This window comes from Drosophila persimilis, unplaced genomic scaffold (genome assembly GCF_003286085.1).
Source record: "Drosophila persimilis strain 14011-0111.01,24,50 unplaced genomic scaffold, DperRS2 tig00000910-arrow-arrow-pilon, whole genome shotgun sequence".
In the NCBI taxonomy this organism is placed as follows: domain Eukaryota; kingdom Metazoa; phylum Arthropoda; class Insecta; order Diptera; family Drosophilidae; genus Drosophila; species Drosophila persimilis.
The window spans coordinates 243,023-259,615 of record NW_020825373.1 but is presented as its reverse complement, the minus strand read 5'-3'; the positions used below and the strand labels follow the sequence as shown (position 1 = coordinate 259,615).

The 16,593-nt window shown below is 46.9% G+C and overlaps 2 protein-coding genes across 2 annotated transcripts; one reads left to right on the top strand and one right to left on the bottom strand.

Annotated features, from left to right (window-relative positions):
* Positions 1 to 6,783: 6,783 nt before the first annotated feature.
* On the top strand, positions 6,784 to 11,396 carry LOC6602886 (glucose dehydrogenase [FAD, quinone]). Its single transcript, XM_026993856.1, has 2 exons — positions 6,784 to 8,841; positions 11,314 to 11,396. Exons 1-2 carry the CDS (start codon positions 6,876 to 6,878, stop codon positions 11,394 to 11,396), a joined length of 2,049 nt encoding a protein of 682 aa, XP_026849657.1. The 5' UTR covers positions 6,784 to 6,875.
* A 2,896-nt stretch (positions 11,397 to 14,292) lies between these two features.
* On the bottom strand, positions 14,293 to 15,198 carry LOC6602863. The gene is made up of 2 exons (XM_026993866.1): positions 15,122 to 15,198; positions 14,293 to 15,061 (listed from the first exon to the last, which is right to left on the bottom strand). Exon 2 carries the CDS (start codon positions 15,055 to 15,057, stop codon positions 14,437 to 14,439), a length of 621 nt encoding a protein of 206 aa, XP_026849667.1. The 5' UTR covers positions 15,058 to 15,061; positions 15,122 to 15,198; the 3' UTR covers positions 14,293 to 14,436.
* Positions 15,199 to 16,593: the final 1,395 nt, after the last annotated feature.

Sequence of the window (16,593 nt, the reverse complement as noted above, 5' to 3'; positions counted from 1 at the left end):
AATTTTATTCCAATTAGATAAGAAACCCAAAATTCACATATTTTTGGCATATCTTTTTGTATGCTTTCAATCGCTGGCAGCCACTGGCATCCTTAAGAGGTTGATCCAATGGATCCATAAGATATATATTTCTGTGGATTGCATACGACCTTCGGACCGCATTCTTGACGGACTTCTGTCTTTTGTCAGCCTTGCGGTCCGAAAAGGCTTCCATCCGCAGTTTTATATAATTTCTACACTTCGGAAATCTACATAATTTCTGAATAAGCTCCATTACAGCCTTCGCTGTAAGCTTTCGCAGCCTATAAGTCATGCCAACTTTCAATAAAATACAGTATTTTGTTAAGCAAAACTCTTAATATTTTCAAACTCCTCCTCAGAACGTTCCTTCCGCAAGGAGGTGTTATCTACAGACTTATCCAAGGATCAAAAGTAATGATAAAATAAAATGATATTCGAACAATAGGAGGCTATTCAAGTTCAAGTACAGCTACAGCTGCCACAGAGTACTGGGTATCGCCGGGGTCGAGCCGCCGCTGGTCACACCGCACGGCTGCCACAGAGTACTGGGTATCGCCGGGGTCGAGCCGCCGCTGGTCGTGTCTCTGGCTTGTGGCTTGTGGCTTGTGGCTGGTTGCCGTTTGCTGCGCTCGCTCCTCTTGTGGGCTGTCTTGTTGTTGGTTTTGTTGCCGCTTGCTGGTCTTGCGGTTTGCTGGCTTTCGTGTTGTTGCTTCATCGACGACTTCGTTTTGGCCGAATTTGGCGGCGACAAGCGAAACGCTCCATTCAGTCGAGTACGTGCAACGCAGCCGCGCAGACGCAGCCAGCGGTTGAATATTTTTTTCGTTTTTTTTTTGTCCTAATCCTCCTCCTCCCGCATTGCTGCATCCTTTTGCCAGGCAAGGATCCTGCTACGCCGCTTGTGAGCCGAAAGTGTCCGAAAACCAAGTGCCAAACGCCGTGGCCGTGGCGATAATTGCAAGTAAGCAGAGCCAACCAAAGACCAACAGCAAAAGTGACGAGTGACCAAAACAAAAGGGTCAAGTGTTCCATAAGGAAAAAAACGAAGGGTCGAGTGTTCCAGCAGAGAAACGAAGGGCTGTCCAGGGAGTAAGAGATGGGGTGAGACCTGTCTGTCGACGGATCAAGTACTGTTTGTTGTTGATGCAACCATTGTTGTTGTTGTTGTTGTTGTTGTTGTTGTTGTTGTTGTTGTTGTTGTTGAAAAAGATTCACTCCAGTGCAGTGCTCAGGTTTTTGGCTGGAGACCACAATCTGCACCATCTCGTAAGAGTCATTCAGCCTGCCCACAACAGCAACAACAACTGCAACGAACTGTGAGATACATTCAACAACAACAACAACAACAACTACAACAACACAACAACAACGAACTGTGAGATGCATTCAAGAAATGGGCATACATACTCCTACATTCAGACATGTAGAAACCCTAAAACAAATCACAAACAGAGTCTCGACAAGGGGTTACCCGGCATCGAGCTCTTAGCTCAGGGTCTGCAGGTAGTGCCCATAGCTGGAGTGTGGACAACAGGAGCTTGAGGACTTGATTTGAGATACAGGCTAGCAGTATGCCCCCCCAGAGGAACCACCGACCGACCGGGTACGACAATGCCTCAACCATGCTCGTAAAGCGCAGGCAGACAAAGAAATGGTGCGATGGCCATGGCAAGAGGGGGAACCAAAAGTAGGCTACATGCTGCAGCAACAACAATACTCCCCAACGCTAGCCGTGCATTGTCATTGTTTCCAGGGGGCGGGGCCCCCCCTCTTTCCAAGACAATAAAAAGATTTGTCGTCGCTGCTGCTGAACATCAGCCACAACCGCAGCAGCCGCATCAGCCGCAGCAGCAACATCCACATCCACCCATGCAGCGGCAACAATTGTTGTTCATGTTCATGTACAACAATGCTCGTAAAAATTAGCATTTACATTAGGGGAAAGACAGGGGAAGGAAAGAGGTGTTGTGGGAGAGTTTGAAGCCGCGCCCCAGTGGCATAACCGTCGAAGAGGGGGCATTAACGTGGCCAAAACAGCAGCCGTAGTCGCCGCCGCAGCCGCAAATAAGTATCATCTTTTATCGTAAGATTCGGCCATTAATTTCGACCAAAATGGCAGTAAAATTATACTCAATCGTTGATTGATCGCTTAAGCGAAATTGAGCAATTTCAATAATGTCGATGGCGATCTATCGATACACCATGATAATCGACGTCTGTCGATATATGTATGGCTATTAATAATCGCTAGAATTATGTATCTCAATCATCATTGAGCCAATAAAAGAAGTCTGTGGTTGATAAATACTGCACATTGGTAGGATTTCAACTTGAAAAGAGAGTCTGTCATCGATAAGAGTCTGCGATCGATCATTAGCATCAAGACATTTTTGAAAGATGGCCATACTTTCCATAGGCTTTCCACTTGTTGTATTAATCGGCCGTGCATGGCATTATTAACACTGGACACGCAGTGGCAGTGGCAGGCAACGGGCCGCAAATGGTGGCTGCCACTATTTCCAGGGGTGTTGTTGCAGTTAAATGAAATTTTCCGCTAACTAATTAAACATTTCACTCTGGCGCCGAATTAATTGCAACATTTGTGAATACAGTTAGTCAGGCAAGGCGGCTGCTACTGCTGTTGGGCCAAATCGAGTCATTGACACAATGACATCTCCCCAAGTCGTATCTGAAGAACAGCAGCCGGGGGCAAATTGCTTTGGCACCGCACCACCAAGGTGACTGACACCGGCTGACACTGACACTACATCATCATGAGCACCCTTCACTCTCCCCCTGTCCCCCTGTCCCCTCTCTCCACCCCCCACCAACGCTGTCGGTCCATGTCCCCGCTTGTCATGCGTTTGTTTACACCAAATTAACGCACAAAATCGCAAAGAAAATCACTTTAATTGTCTCAATCATCATTGTCAAAGTGGCTTGTTCGTCAAATGCGTGGGTGCTGGCCGGGAGTTCGTCGGGCGAGTGAGTGGCTTGGTCATGGCCTTCACTGCTGGACAGGAATTGGCTAATTGGCTTAAATGCTACTCGGGCCCAAAGAAAACATCAGCGAACATGAGGCCAGCCAGTCGCGAGTCGACGCTTTACATATACTTTCCGAACCATCGAATCCAGTGATCCAATGATCAGTTTTTGAATCTTCAAGTTCGTCTTCGAGCTGATCACAAATATTCTGTCTGATTTTTTCAAGTGTAGAGGCGCAAAACTATTGCTAGGGGATTGGGGGAACCATGAGGGAAGAGGCAACTCCGGACCGGGCCGAGCCGGGCCGGGCCAACAGGTTTACCTGGTCCCGGAGCCGTGGCATCACAGCAGCCCTCTTGTCTTGGCCAAACTCGTTTACCGTCGCTGCTGACCCAATTTCGTGGCGCGCTTTTTCGACATTTTTACAACAATTTGTTTCAGCTGTGGTTGTTGTCGCTTTTTTTGCACAAAAAACAAACCCCCAAGAAATGAAAAACAGCCAGTAATGAGAAATTGTAAAAGAAATGGTAACCCAAAACGGTTCCACTCTCTGTATTTGTATCTGTATCTGTATCTGTATCTGCTCGTGCTTCTGCATCTTGCATCTGTGTCTGCGGTTGGATCAGAGTCGAGGCCGAGGCCGAAGTCGGAGTCGGAGTCGGAGTCTGCCAGGAAAGGTTTGAGAGCCACCTGTAGTGGAAGCGGTTGCCCCAGTCTCGGGTGGCGGCCTTTCACTTGGACAGCGCCACAGTGGAGCGGGTTTCGCTGGCTAATTGAAGTGATAAGAAATCGACATTGAAACCGATTATGTCAGACACGCGAAGGGTTGCGAAACTCCAGCAGAAAGACACGATTGAAAGCCCAAAGGGCTCCTCAGAGCGAAGACAGAAAATCTTTAAACTGGCGAGACTCTTAAATAAACCATTTAAAAATCCGCCATCCTGGAAAGAAAACACCTTTCCTGAAGGAAAAGACTCCCTTTTATTAGTGGATAAAAACAAATAGTTTCCGGAAAGTAGTACAGACTACAGAGAAATGGCAAGGAACATCAGAGCCAAACGAGTCTTCGAAAAAAAACTACAGGAATTACAGAAAATTATATCAAAGAGCCATTCAAATTATGGAGAAAGAATATGCAATGCAGGGCAAATTATTGAACATTCCGCTCACCCGAAAGTGCTGATTCGGGCTATGGAAGAGCGAAGAACAACTTTATTAGCTTCCCCTCTAAGATGATTGCATTTCCTAACACTAATTCCTGGTTATGATGCTAGTTTTTTAAAGATATAGCTATCGCAGCCCCATGAGTAATCTCTGTTTTCAAGAGGAAGTAAATTAGAGCCCTTTCGGAGGGTAAAAATCTGGGCCTTGAGCTCCCGCCCCGATATTCAAGCATTGTTTGTTGGATTAGTATTTTCCTTTTACCGCAGAGTGGGTCTCATGAATCACCAGTGTGACTCTCCTTCCGACTCAATCACCACTTAACCGCATCTTCCACTTTTTGCCTCCGTCAACACTTCTTTCGCTTTAGTCTGTCTTCTGCAGCTCTTTATCGACTTACATTCTGCACTCGTTTATCTCTGTTCATCTCCTCCGTCCGTCTTTCCTATTTCCTGGTCTCTATCCCTCTTTCTCAGGCACCTTCATTCCCCCTCCGCTTTCTCGACACTCGCCCTCCCTTGTTCGCCGTTCCAAGCGCACTTCAGGCATTCCATTCCACTCATTCCTGGGTAATGCAAACGACGTTGATTCTTTGTACATAATTTCCCATAAGCGAGTGGAAAAGTGATCGTGATTTACCATAAGTCCCGAAGAGATAGATGAATATTAAGATAACTTTTGTGGGCTTAACCATTTCCCAGTGGAAATGTGAGTGTGCACTATTGGGGGGGGGTGCAGTGCATATGATATCCCACACTCATTACAGAGTACACTACAGACGAGTACATGGCACATTTCTCACCCACTCGCGAAAGCGTTTTCCCCCGTAACATGCCGCATTCCAGCATTCCAGCATTCCAGCATTCCCAACCCAACAAGATCTCGCCCGGCGCCATATACACATACGTACCCCTCCGATTTGTAAACTGGATAGACAAGCGTTAAGTGCCGTTAGATATTTCAACACCCGCTCGATAACAACGGCGGCAACGTCGGGTAACCACGGCGGGGCATGTGTCAACAGCTCCCTCTGCCCGAAAGCAAAACAAAGCCCAAAAATAGCAAATGCCTGGGCCGGCTGATCGGAGAGACCCACTCAAATGTGTATCTATCCATCTACAAGATACAAGATACAATATACTCGCAATACAAATACTTACCGAAAGCCAGACAGAGCCGAAACCAACAACCAAATTTCGTATTTCTTTTACCCAATCGAGCACGCCAATTACGAATACCCCCGAAATCCAGCAACGATTTGCTTTTGGTTTCTGTTACATCACATTTTGTTGTTGTTGTTATTGTTGGATCGTACAACAACAGCAACAATAAAAGCAACAAAATATTGTACGGCCGACGAATTTGAAAGACAAACAAATGGCAGATATCTGGGCATTGTGGATGCATCCCCACATACGTGACTTACATTCAAATGTAAGCCATAAAAGAAAACCCTCTCCACATAAGCCGGAATAACGTCAAGGTCGTCCAGTCCAAGACACACACACACACACGCACACACGCACAATCATTACAGAGGCAGGGCAAGGGAGGAGGGTGGCACATCGCTTTGGTTTATTGGGACTTAGTGCAACACTCTGCCGTCTGCTGTCTGATGCAACTGTCTGCCGCAACTGCACTCGGCCATGCAATTTACATCATATTTAAGCAATCGAAACTAATGGTTGTGCGCGTTGTACATAGAACCAGGCCAGAAGCTCCTTTAGACCGTAGCAATCGCAGCTCACACCTTCGTTTGGGAAAGTGCAGCATGTTAAGCCTCTCACTCGACATTTTTTCACTTAAAAAATTACCTAATAACGCTTATATTAATAGCCAAAATCGTACAGAAAATGGATAATTTTATGGGATAAAAATAATGAGAAAAACATTCGACAGCCAAATTTATTGATGGAAAAGTGTGCTTAAGTCCAGAAAAAATATCATACAACATTAACGCTTGTTTAGAGGAAAAATGTGTCGATTATAGAAGAGTAGTATTATATGGAGTTATATATATTATTAGATATAAAAATCCATTAATGCTTGTCCCTCTCTGTTTATGATTTTTGGCTCTTAGAGCTTCCGCTGCGAGACTCGACCCCATAGAAGAGGCATTGCCGGTAGGTCATTCAGTAGGGATAGCTCTAATGGTTTGGAGAGATATATATGGTACAGATTCCCTATATACCAGAGCCTCTTGCTATGCCCACTCCCTGAATATCCTCTCCCAGCAAAGAGAAGATTTATCCCATTCTGATCTTAGATATGGAAGTAAGCCGAACAAGAAGATAGCTCAGATAGAACAGGATATTCCAATCAAATCAAATCAAACCCAACTCAAATGTTTCTCTATCTATGTATTTTTTCAGCTGGCCAACGAGGAGCACTATTGGAAAAAGAAAAGATCCCAAGGGACAAAACTGGAGAGAAGCAAAGCCTCAAGGCAGCACAAGGCACAAGCAGCAGAGTAAAGGACGCAGCTTGGCGGATCATAGAGAAGAGCAAGGCAGAACAGAGCCGCGCCATGCACAAAAGAAAGAAACGCTAGAAACGCAGAGCGAAGCGAGAGACAGAGACAGAGACAGAGACAGAGAATACATGTATAGGGGAATCTCTATAGAGAAAGAGAAGAAGATAATCCCTTGAACCTTAAGCCAATCCAAAACACGTAACCATATCCAATCCCAATCCGAAACCCGATCATTATGGTACTCAATCTACTCTTCATAACGACTGTGATCAAGTCGACCTTCGGCGTGGTGACGACGGGCCTCTGGCTAATACCGCTGATGCTGGCCGCCATCACCTACTATCGCTACGATGCAGTCGACCCCGAGTCGCGGCCACTGGACCAGCTCAACCTCTATCCGGAGTACGACTTCATAGTGGTGGGCAGTGGCTCGGCGGGGGCTGTGGTGGCCAATCGGCTGAGCGAGGTGCGCAAGTGGAAGGTTCTGCTGATCGAGGCCGGGCCGGATGAGAACGAGATCTCGGACGTGCCCTCGCTGGCCGCCTACCTGCAGCTGAGCAAACTGGACTGGGCCTACAAGACGGAGCCCTCGAACAAGGCCTGTCTGGGGATGCAGAACAACCGCTGCAACTGGCCCAGAGGCAGGGTCCTCGGCGGCAGCTCCGTCCTCAACTATATGCTGTATGTGCGGGGCAATCGCAACGACTACGACCACTGGGCCTCGCTGGGGAACACCGGCTGGGACTACGACCAGGTGCTGCGCTACTTCAAGAAGTCCGAGGACAACCGCAATCCCTATCTGGCCAACAACGCCTACCATGGCAGGGGCGGCCTGCTGACTGTCCAGGAGTCGCCCTGGCACTCGCCCCTGGTGGCGGCCTTCGTGGAGGCTGGCACGCAGTTGGGCTACCAGAATCGCGACATCAACGGGGCCCAACAGTCGGGCTTCATGATCGCCCAGGGCACCATCCGACGGGGCTCCCGCTGCTCCACCGCCAAGGCATTTCTGCGACCGATCCGGCAGCGCAAGAACTTCCATCTGTCGATGAACTCCCATGTGACGAGGGTGATCATCGAGCCGGGCACCATGCGGGCCCAGGCCGTCGAGTTTGTCAAGCACGGAAAGGTGTATCGCATTGCGGCCCGTCGGGAGGTGATCCTCTCGGCGGGGGCCATCAACACCCCGCAGCTGATGATGCTGTCGGGACTGGGGCCGCGGAAGCAGCTCGAGAAGCACGGCATCCGAGTGCTGCAGGACCTGCCCGTGGGCGAGAACATGCAGGACCATGTGGGCATGGGCGGACTCACGTTTCTGGTGGACAAGCCGGTGGCCATCATTCAGGATCGCTTCAATCCCACGGCCGTCACCTTTCAGTATGTGCTGCGCGAACGCGGACCCATGACGACCCTCGGCGGAGTCGAGGGCCTGGCCTTTGTCCACACGCCGTACTCCAATCGCACCGTCGACTGGCCGGACATACAGTTCCACATGGCGCCGGCGTCGATCAACTCGGACAACGGGGCGCGGGTGAAGAAGGTGCTGGGCCTGAAGGAGTCTGTCTACAAGGAAGTCTACCATCCCATTGCCAACAAGGACAGCTGGACGATTATGCCGCTGCTGCTGCGTCCCCGATCGAGGGGCTCGGTGAGGCTGAGGACGGCCAACCCCTTTCACTACCCGCTGATCGATGCCAACTACTTTGACGACCCCCTCGACGCCAAGACCCTCGTCGAGGGCGCCAAGATCGCCCTGCGCGTGGCCGAGGCGCAAGTCTTCAAGCAGTTCGGATCGCGGCTGTGGCGCAAGCCGCTGCCCAACTGCAAGCAGCACAAGTTCCTCTCGGACGCCTACCTGGAGTGCCATGTGAGGACCATTTCGATGACCATCTACCATCCGTGCGGGACGGCCAAAATGGGCCCCGCCTGGGATCCCGAGGCCGTCGTGGATCCCCGCCTCCGAGTCTACGGTGTGCGCGGCCTGCGCGTGATCGATGCCAGCATCATGCCCACCATCAGCAGCGGCAACACGAATGCACCTGTCATCATGATTGCCGAGAAGGGCGCCGATCTCATCAAGGAGGATTGGCTCACCAATCCCGAGTACAAGGTGAAGCGACAGGCCTCCACCTCCTCCACCGCTGGGCGCACAAAGAGTCGACCTGCAGCAGGCGACACGGATGAGGCAGCCAGCAGCATTCAAGGTATCAACATCAGCAGCAGCAGCAGCAGCAGCAGCAACATCAGCAGCAACATCATTGAAGGCAGCAACATCGTCGACAGCAGCAACATCACCTATTCAGAGAGTTAGGTCGATCAGAGTCAGAGTCAGCGCCAGATCAGTGCTCAGGGGTCCATTAGCTTTAAACAATGTTGAGAGAGAGAGAGAGAGAGAGAGAGATATCTCCCTGTTTCTCGCCAAACGAGCATCCATGTTGCCATTCATAAGAGGTTTTTTTTCTGGGAGTGCTGCGGATCACAGCAACAGTCTCCAAAGAAATCTAGAAGAATTGTTTTAGCCACACAATAATCCCAATAATGGGATCAATTGCAAGTTCTACAAAATCTAAAGCTCCAAGAAACACCACCAAATCGAATCTCATTTCCAGCTGCTCTCCACGGATTCTTCTACAAATTTTGTGGTACAACTAATTCCACTCTCCACTCCTCGACCCCCGACCCCCGACCCCCGACCACCCTTTTCCATTGCAAGAAGACAACAGAAAGAAGCATGATGAAATCGAGTCATAGATTATAGCCTCCATTGATGTGTATTCCTAGCTTTAGTTAATTATTGTTTTACTATTTTTTTGTTTGTTTTTGTTCCTTTTTGATTTCGATTACTATTTGTGTAATTTGTCGTTAAGTTATGTTTTGATTAAGTTAATATTCTACGACTATTTATACAAAAAATTCCCATACACGCATGCGCATTATTTAAACGACACACATTCTATTTAATATATTACATTTGCATAAACATAAGCATAAACATAAACATTATGCGAACGAATGAATTAGCAAATTAATGGATGAGAATGGTATGCTCACTCCATAGGGAGGCACGGCATTTCGCAGACAGCCCAAAAGCAGGCCACGAAAATGAGATGGTGAGTTAGTGGTGGCATAAAGAACACCATCGGATGCTTAGTCGATATACTATCGGCTACATGTGCCAGTGGCGCTGTAGCACAAAGAATTCTGAATTTAAATCAATTTATTTTAAATAATTTTGAGCACATTATTTGAAGAATTTTTGTACCCCTTCGTCTTCTTTCCTTTGAAAGGTATTCCAAAAAATTGCATATTTTTCTTTGAAAATACAAAAACTTCAAAATCATTTATTGGTTTTGCGGCTCTTGCCGAATTGGGCAAAATATATTCGGGATTCAGCTTCAGCCATTCAGCTTTAAGGCCATCCTGGATGGCGAGGAGGAGGTATAAACTGACCAGAATATTTAATATATTTAACTATTTAACTAGCCGAGCTTTGTTTTCGGGTCTGTTGGGTCTGTTAATATTTCTGTTATTGTTTTCATCTTAGAGGACCCTATATTGCCATTTGTGGACTTTTTTATAGACAGATTTTCTATAAAATTACACATAAAATCGAATCAAATTTTTCAAACAGACCCTTCGCAAAGTGGAACTCATTAAAAAGAACAGACCAAAAAGCAAGCCATGGCAGACTCGGAGCAGGGCCAGAACAGGACCTATACATCACCCATTGCATCTTTGTAGGCCACAGAAACCTACATATGTACGTCAAAGACCTCGAGAGGAAGCTTCAAGATGAAGCAGCAGCAATGGGCAATGGGGTTTCATGCAAAATTTAAGCGGAAAAAAGTGTAAGAAAGATCTAAAATTATATCGATGGGCAGATATATATAGTAGATGAAACGATTAACATATAATTAAATAGTATCTCAATCGCCTTTCTCCTTTACTATCTGGCTCTTCAGAGCCGCAAGCACATGAATATCATGAAAGGAAGAGGGCTGCCAGAAGGCGGAAAACATTTGGGAACTTGAGGGTTTGGTATTCCCGATACCATTCCATTCAATGGCTCTCTGTTTAATCAGTAACAAGCTATCTAGTGGTAGCATTGATGCAGAAATGAGGAACCAAACAAAGGTTACGTTTATATTTTTTGTTCCGCTGACAAGATATTCCGTTCCCGTTGATCGTCTCCCTGGATCTTCCTCACGAGTTCTTTATCAGGGTACACAATCTGAGTCACGCTCCCATCTCCAGCAATACAGAGGCAAACATAAATGATAGCCTAACCTTTGGGCGCGACTTCACGTCACGTCACGCCATACACAAAAATACAGAAAAAATGGCTTTAATTTATGGCCGCTGAGAAGACGGCGAAACAATCATTTTCACAGTTCGATGGGGAACCAACTTTGAACTTGTCACAGAGGAACGCCCCAAACAGAGCAAGCCGAAGGAAAAACCAAAAGAAACTGAAACAGACATCGAAAGACTTAACAACAGCCCAATCAATGCGTTATAAATCATCTTTTTTGACAGGCCCCGACCAACGGACCGACCACAACCTTGGTCAACAGTTTTCATGCTAACACGCGAACACATCGGAAGCCGGAACTGGCCAATCGACTCTCCGCGGTCTAATCAACGCAAATTATATTGAATGTCTTTTTTCCGAACAGTTTCCGATATCGAAGGCATGCTAAACGATCAGTCCCTGTCCCTGTCCCTGTCCAACTTTGGACGTACTTCGTTAATGTTCTAATTGAGGCCCCGAAAAACGTACAGACTAAAAAGATTTTATTTTAACTCAAGGCACAAAATTGATGGCTAATTAATGTAAAGGTCCAAGACGCTGAGCTCCGAATTTATAAAAAAAAATCAAAAAAAAAAAATCAACACGAGCCCACAATTCACACATTTTAATGGACTGGACGGAGCAGATGGAGCGGTTCAGGCAAGTTCAAGGCCTGGCCGGCGGAGAGGCTGCACCGAGATACGCCGTAGCCTCGGGTATGACCGTTTCTCAATGCGTTCCAGATAATGCTTTCTCTTCAAGTACACATTCTATAGTCCGTTGGGAATGCATCATCTGATCTGATCCTTTACATCGGATTCCGATGCGCCCACAGTATCTGCCATTCGAGCCGCTTTACCGCTCGGGGTTTCGACCTGTTTTTAATTGATATTCGTCTGCACATGGCGTACGAGAGTACCCAGACCTGACACGCCCCCATCCGTGCATCCCAGAGAAGGAGATGGCGCGTCTCGAGGTCTACGTGACCAGACGCCGCACCAGACACTAGACACCAGACACCAGACACCTGACCATTGCACTGCAGAGCTCGTGAAATGCTCAGAGAGCACTTCAGAGACCTGAAGCTGTGCCCTAGACCAGCCACCGATAAGCGATTTCGTGGCCAAAAGCGCAATAAAAATACAATCCATATGCGAAATATCCAAAAATCAAAAAATTTGCTGAAAAGGAAACTATGTCAATGGCCAACGGAAGTGTGTGCGCTGCCAAGCTACTTCCGTGTTGATGTGTTACCGTTCTAGTTAGAGGTCAATAAACTTGTTGTGTGCCCCGTTAGACACCGCTGCCATCGTTGCCATCGTTGCCATCGTTGCCATGTCCCGGCTCCGCCAAGCAGTTGACCCAGACCCAATGAACTTGATCTTTGTCTTGGACTGGCTTTGGTATTCGAATATTTGCATACAACTCGCACAGACGCCAGACGTGCCACTCACCTGTAAGGGAGATACGTGAAAAAGAAGAGGGAAATACGGTTATTAATGGGCTGGGCTCGGTTTCCATATTCCATATTTCATGAAATTCTTAACAGATTAACGATGATGTGTAAATATTCATAAGGGAAACATTCTTAGGTCTATCGGAAGTAGCCCCAAGACCAATCCGATCTCTTCAGCTGTAACCGGTCGACGGCTACAGAGACCCGACCCTGGACCGTGATTAGTGATAGTGTTCGTGTTCGTGTTTGTGTTCGTGTTCGTGTTCGTGTTAGGGCCTCGCCTGACCCATTTACCCACTGAACCTGAACAGCATGTTACGTATTGAAGTGGTTACATCAGGCCTCACTTCAAGCTTTGAGGAACCCCCACCCCAACACACACACAACCTTGACGATCTTGATTCTTTTTTTTGGTAGGAAATTGGGACCAATGACCATAACATTTTATGGTCTTACACTTACAGAACGGGAGATTGGTGGTTAAGCTGCTTTTTGGTTCTGATTGAATCATTCATTTACATAATAGTCAAACTATGTGGAAATAGACGATTAAATATTCAAAGAGTTTCCACAAATATTGATTATCCGGAAACTGAATATTATTTCCGGCTAAAACAAATGAAAGCAGCTCCATTTATTCCGCAAATAGAAGACACTCAACCAGGTCAAAGTAAATCACGGCTTGTTAGTTGAATGTGTTTTATTATCGGATCGAAATCGGATCACTATATCATACAGACATATGTCAGGTTTTAATTAACACGTTTTTCGATGATTCACTTATTTCATCAGCTTTGGTTCTCTTTTACTTTACGAGCTCTTTGATGATTTTGATTGGTGGGGATGTTACTACCAACTCTTACTGCCTCTCTGTCTTTCCTTCTTTCGGAGCCAAGGACCACGTTCGAGAGCCTCTCATCTTCTCGCGCCTATGATCCTCTTTTAGCGAGTCTCTGCGCTCAAACAAAGCAATAGAATAGGCAAATGACAAGAGTAACGGACAGCCGAAAACGGAAGACAAGGCACCGCCAGCAATCATGTCGCATCTGAGATGTACACATGTATCGTGCTGCAAGGGCATCCAGAACTAGCCTTCCTTTGGTGTTTTATTGTAGAACAAGGAACGATGTAGTCTGAATGAATCATTCTAATTGAAATGATTATTTTCTTAAGCTCCAGAAGTTTGCAGAAACCAATTAAGTGCCAGAGATAAATGTTCACACAAAATCAGCTCCAAAAGAGATACAAAAAATGTGATTTTAGGGCTTTATATTATCATGGAATTCAATACAATTATTTCCCCCAAATATTCGACTATTATCCAATTGATTGGAATGTTTTGTGGTAGGAAGTCAGGCCAAATGAATCAATTATTGAGAGACTTCGGCTTAACCCGCAGCAAAGTGGATTGCTATTGCTCGTCGGTCCAAAACAAATCGATTTCGGTCTCTGTGCGGATGATTGACATGACAAAGCAGAACAGAAACGGAAACAGACACAGAAACAGAAAAGTTGAATAACATTTTGATATGACCACAATGCGCATAATTGGAATACGCATATACCTAGATATATGTAGATACAGACAAAGACACATACGATAGTTTAAGCAGATACTCGTAACATTACGGTTTTGTTTGCTCGGCATTAAAGCACATTAGAGTGTGCAATTATTTGATTTGAAGTCCAACACTCGGCATCGGCAGCGACAAAGCCAGGAAGTTCCGTACTGATCGCACAAAAAGATCAAAGTGGTCTCGTGTTGATTGATGATGGATAGACGATGATCGCGGGGGATCACGGCCATAGATATCTAGACTACTCGAACGGGAAGAAACGCCAGAAGAGGCTTCAACAGAGAAGAGCATAAGAGATCATTTCAGAAGAGATTCTCAATCAGAACAGGGATTAAAGTTTATTTTGAGTTCAATTGAAACCAGTTGGAATGCTGTTTGGATTGTTATGAAGCGATGTTGTGGTTGCCTATCTGCAGTGGTGTGTAGGTGTTCAATTGAAACCAATTTGAATGCGAAAAGTATGCTGTGTGGATTGTTATGGAGCTTTGTTAGAGTTACTCTCACGCATGGGCGTGGAGGTGGCGATGGGTCTGGCGGTGCCGTCCAGTTCGAAGCCACTGTGCTGATCCAGAGGGTCGGATCCGAGTGTGTCCCAGCAGTGCTTGTACCAGGCCGAGACCGACTCCTGGGGAGCCAGCCCGAAGCCGGCGGCAATGCGCTTCATCCAGTCGCAGAGGCTGCTGAAAAAGGCCTTGCAGAAGCGCTCACGGCGAGTGGGGACCATCGAACGTACACGATCCACCGAAACGGTCAGTGAATCCGTATACACCGCATCGTTGTTGTTGCCTTGAGTCCAGCTGTTCGAGCCTTCCGGGCGAAGGCTGGACACATTTTGGTCATCGCTCTCCAGATCCAGAGAAATGCTGCCGTCGGTTGAGCTCTGGCGTTGCGGCACAGGGCTTTCGATGGCCTGCTTCGTCTCGACGGCATTCACCACCTTCGATTGTAGCCCCAAGACATCCTTCTCCTGCTGGACCAGCCCCGAGGTGCTGGGCTCATCGTCAGGACTCCCCGGGCCCATATCGCTGGGCTGGGGGCCGACACTGGCAGCCTTAAGGAATTCGCGTAACTGCTGCTTTGTATTACGTACGGACATCGCGCTGTGGGGCGAACAGGGGCACTTGGACTCACATACACACACACGCGTATAATTTACTCACAAAAATTCGATGATTTTCTTTATGCGTAATTTTGATTTTGAGGAGCTACTTTTTGCTCTGCTGTGATTTAATCGACAGCTCGGTCTAAACTGTTTCCAGGAATAGCCTGGCCTGCTATCCCATCTCTAAAGGATTCCTAGATTTCATATGCTGCCTGTCAAAGCCAGGAAAGGGCATACTGTGTTTCGAGCACTCGAGCTTTGTGGGGGATTTTCGTTGGCCTTGGGTATCCCCCCCGGACAGATTCATTTTAAGTCTGCGGCCATGGCAAATATTATTCAAAAAATACGCCCGATAATATTTACTTTGGTATTTGGGCAGATAAAAACCCAGCCCAAATGTAACTAGACTGGAACAACGGGTTTGTTTTGGGAAGATCAGGTCTCTAGAATGGGTCCCCGCATCCGATCTGCTTCAGGGGTATATGCAAATTTGTGGCCAGCATTAGAATGCCTCGTCACGATGATCGAAACAAATAGCAATCAGTCGAATCGTTTTATGCTGAGGTGGGATTCGATTGTTGGCATGCCAGTCGTTCTGAAGACCATTAAACGATCATTAAACGAGGCTGCCACCTGAGTCAACACCAACTCAATTGTTCACTCCATTCTCCATTCCTATGTTCTTTGGCTTTTCCAGCACAATTTCCCATAAGCGAACGGACACAGACTCACGCATGAAGATGCCAAATGAATGGAAAATCGTTCATCTTTCCTTTTTTTAATAGAATTCTGTGGAAATCTCGATCTCGGTCTGAATGCCAGGGGCACAGATGGGCCACACACCACAACAAAAAAACAAACATGTCTCGCACACAAAGTCGAGGCCCAAAACAAGAGGCACTCGGGCCGCGGTTTTGCCAAAAATAAAATTTGCAACAAGACTAACAGAAGAAGAAAAAAGCTGCTTTGAGAAAAACTCGGTCAAAGACAACGAGTTGTTGGATAAATTCTTGACTTGAAGCGTACAGAAACAGCCACAATACCTATCGATGCGATGGTGCTGTGCTGTAAGCCTTAAAAGCCACACTTTAATTGCCGTTAGAGCCGTTGCAGCGGCCAGAAGCCAGTAGCTTGACGAACTTGAGGCCCAAAACTGCAGACAAATTGCGAAATTTGAAGCCAACTGTTGGACCGGCAAGAAGAGCCCTGACTCCGAAGTTTGCGGCCAACAAAAGGCACTTGAATGTCAACGGTTCTGGTTCTGGTTCTGGTTCTGGCCCGGCCTTGAGGCTCTCAGAGGTTCTGGCCTGGGCTGAACCTCATTGGTATGCTGAATGATCAGCTGGTGTCGATCTCCCTGGAGAGGAAGAGCAACAACTCCCAACTGTCCAAGCCCACACCAGACCCACAGCCACAGCCAGAGCCACAGCCCCTGTCCTTCGACCAGCCATATATCTCATTTGGGGCGGAGAACACATCAAAAAATCATTAAGCACCATCTTAATTTATCGTAATTTTTTATGCTGTTTT

What these genes read in the sequence shown, in the direction of transcription:
- LOC6602886 (XM_026993856.1), top strand. Translation starts at nt 6,876, where the DNA reads ATGGTACTCAATCTACTCTTCATAACGACTGTGATCAAGTCGACCTTC. An exon ending in GGCAGCCAGCAGCATTCAAG is followed by an intron (nt 8,842 to 11,313) that starts GTATCAACATCA and finishes TTTTCCGAACAG; the next exon opens with TTTCCGATATCGAAGGCATG.
- LOC6602863 (XM_026993866.1), bottom strand. Translation starts at nt 15,057, where the DNA reads ATGTCCGTACGTAATACAAAGCAGCAGTTACGCGAATTCCTTAAGGCT.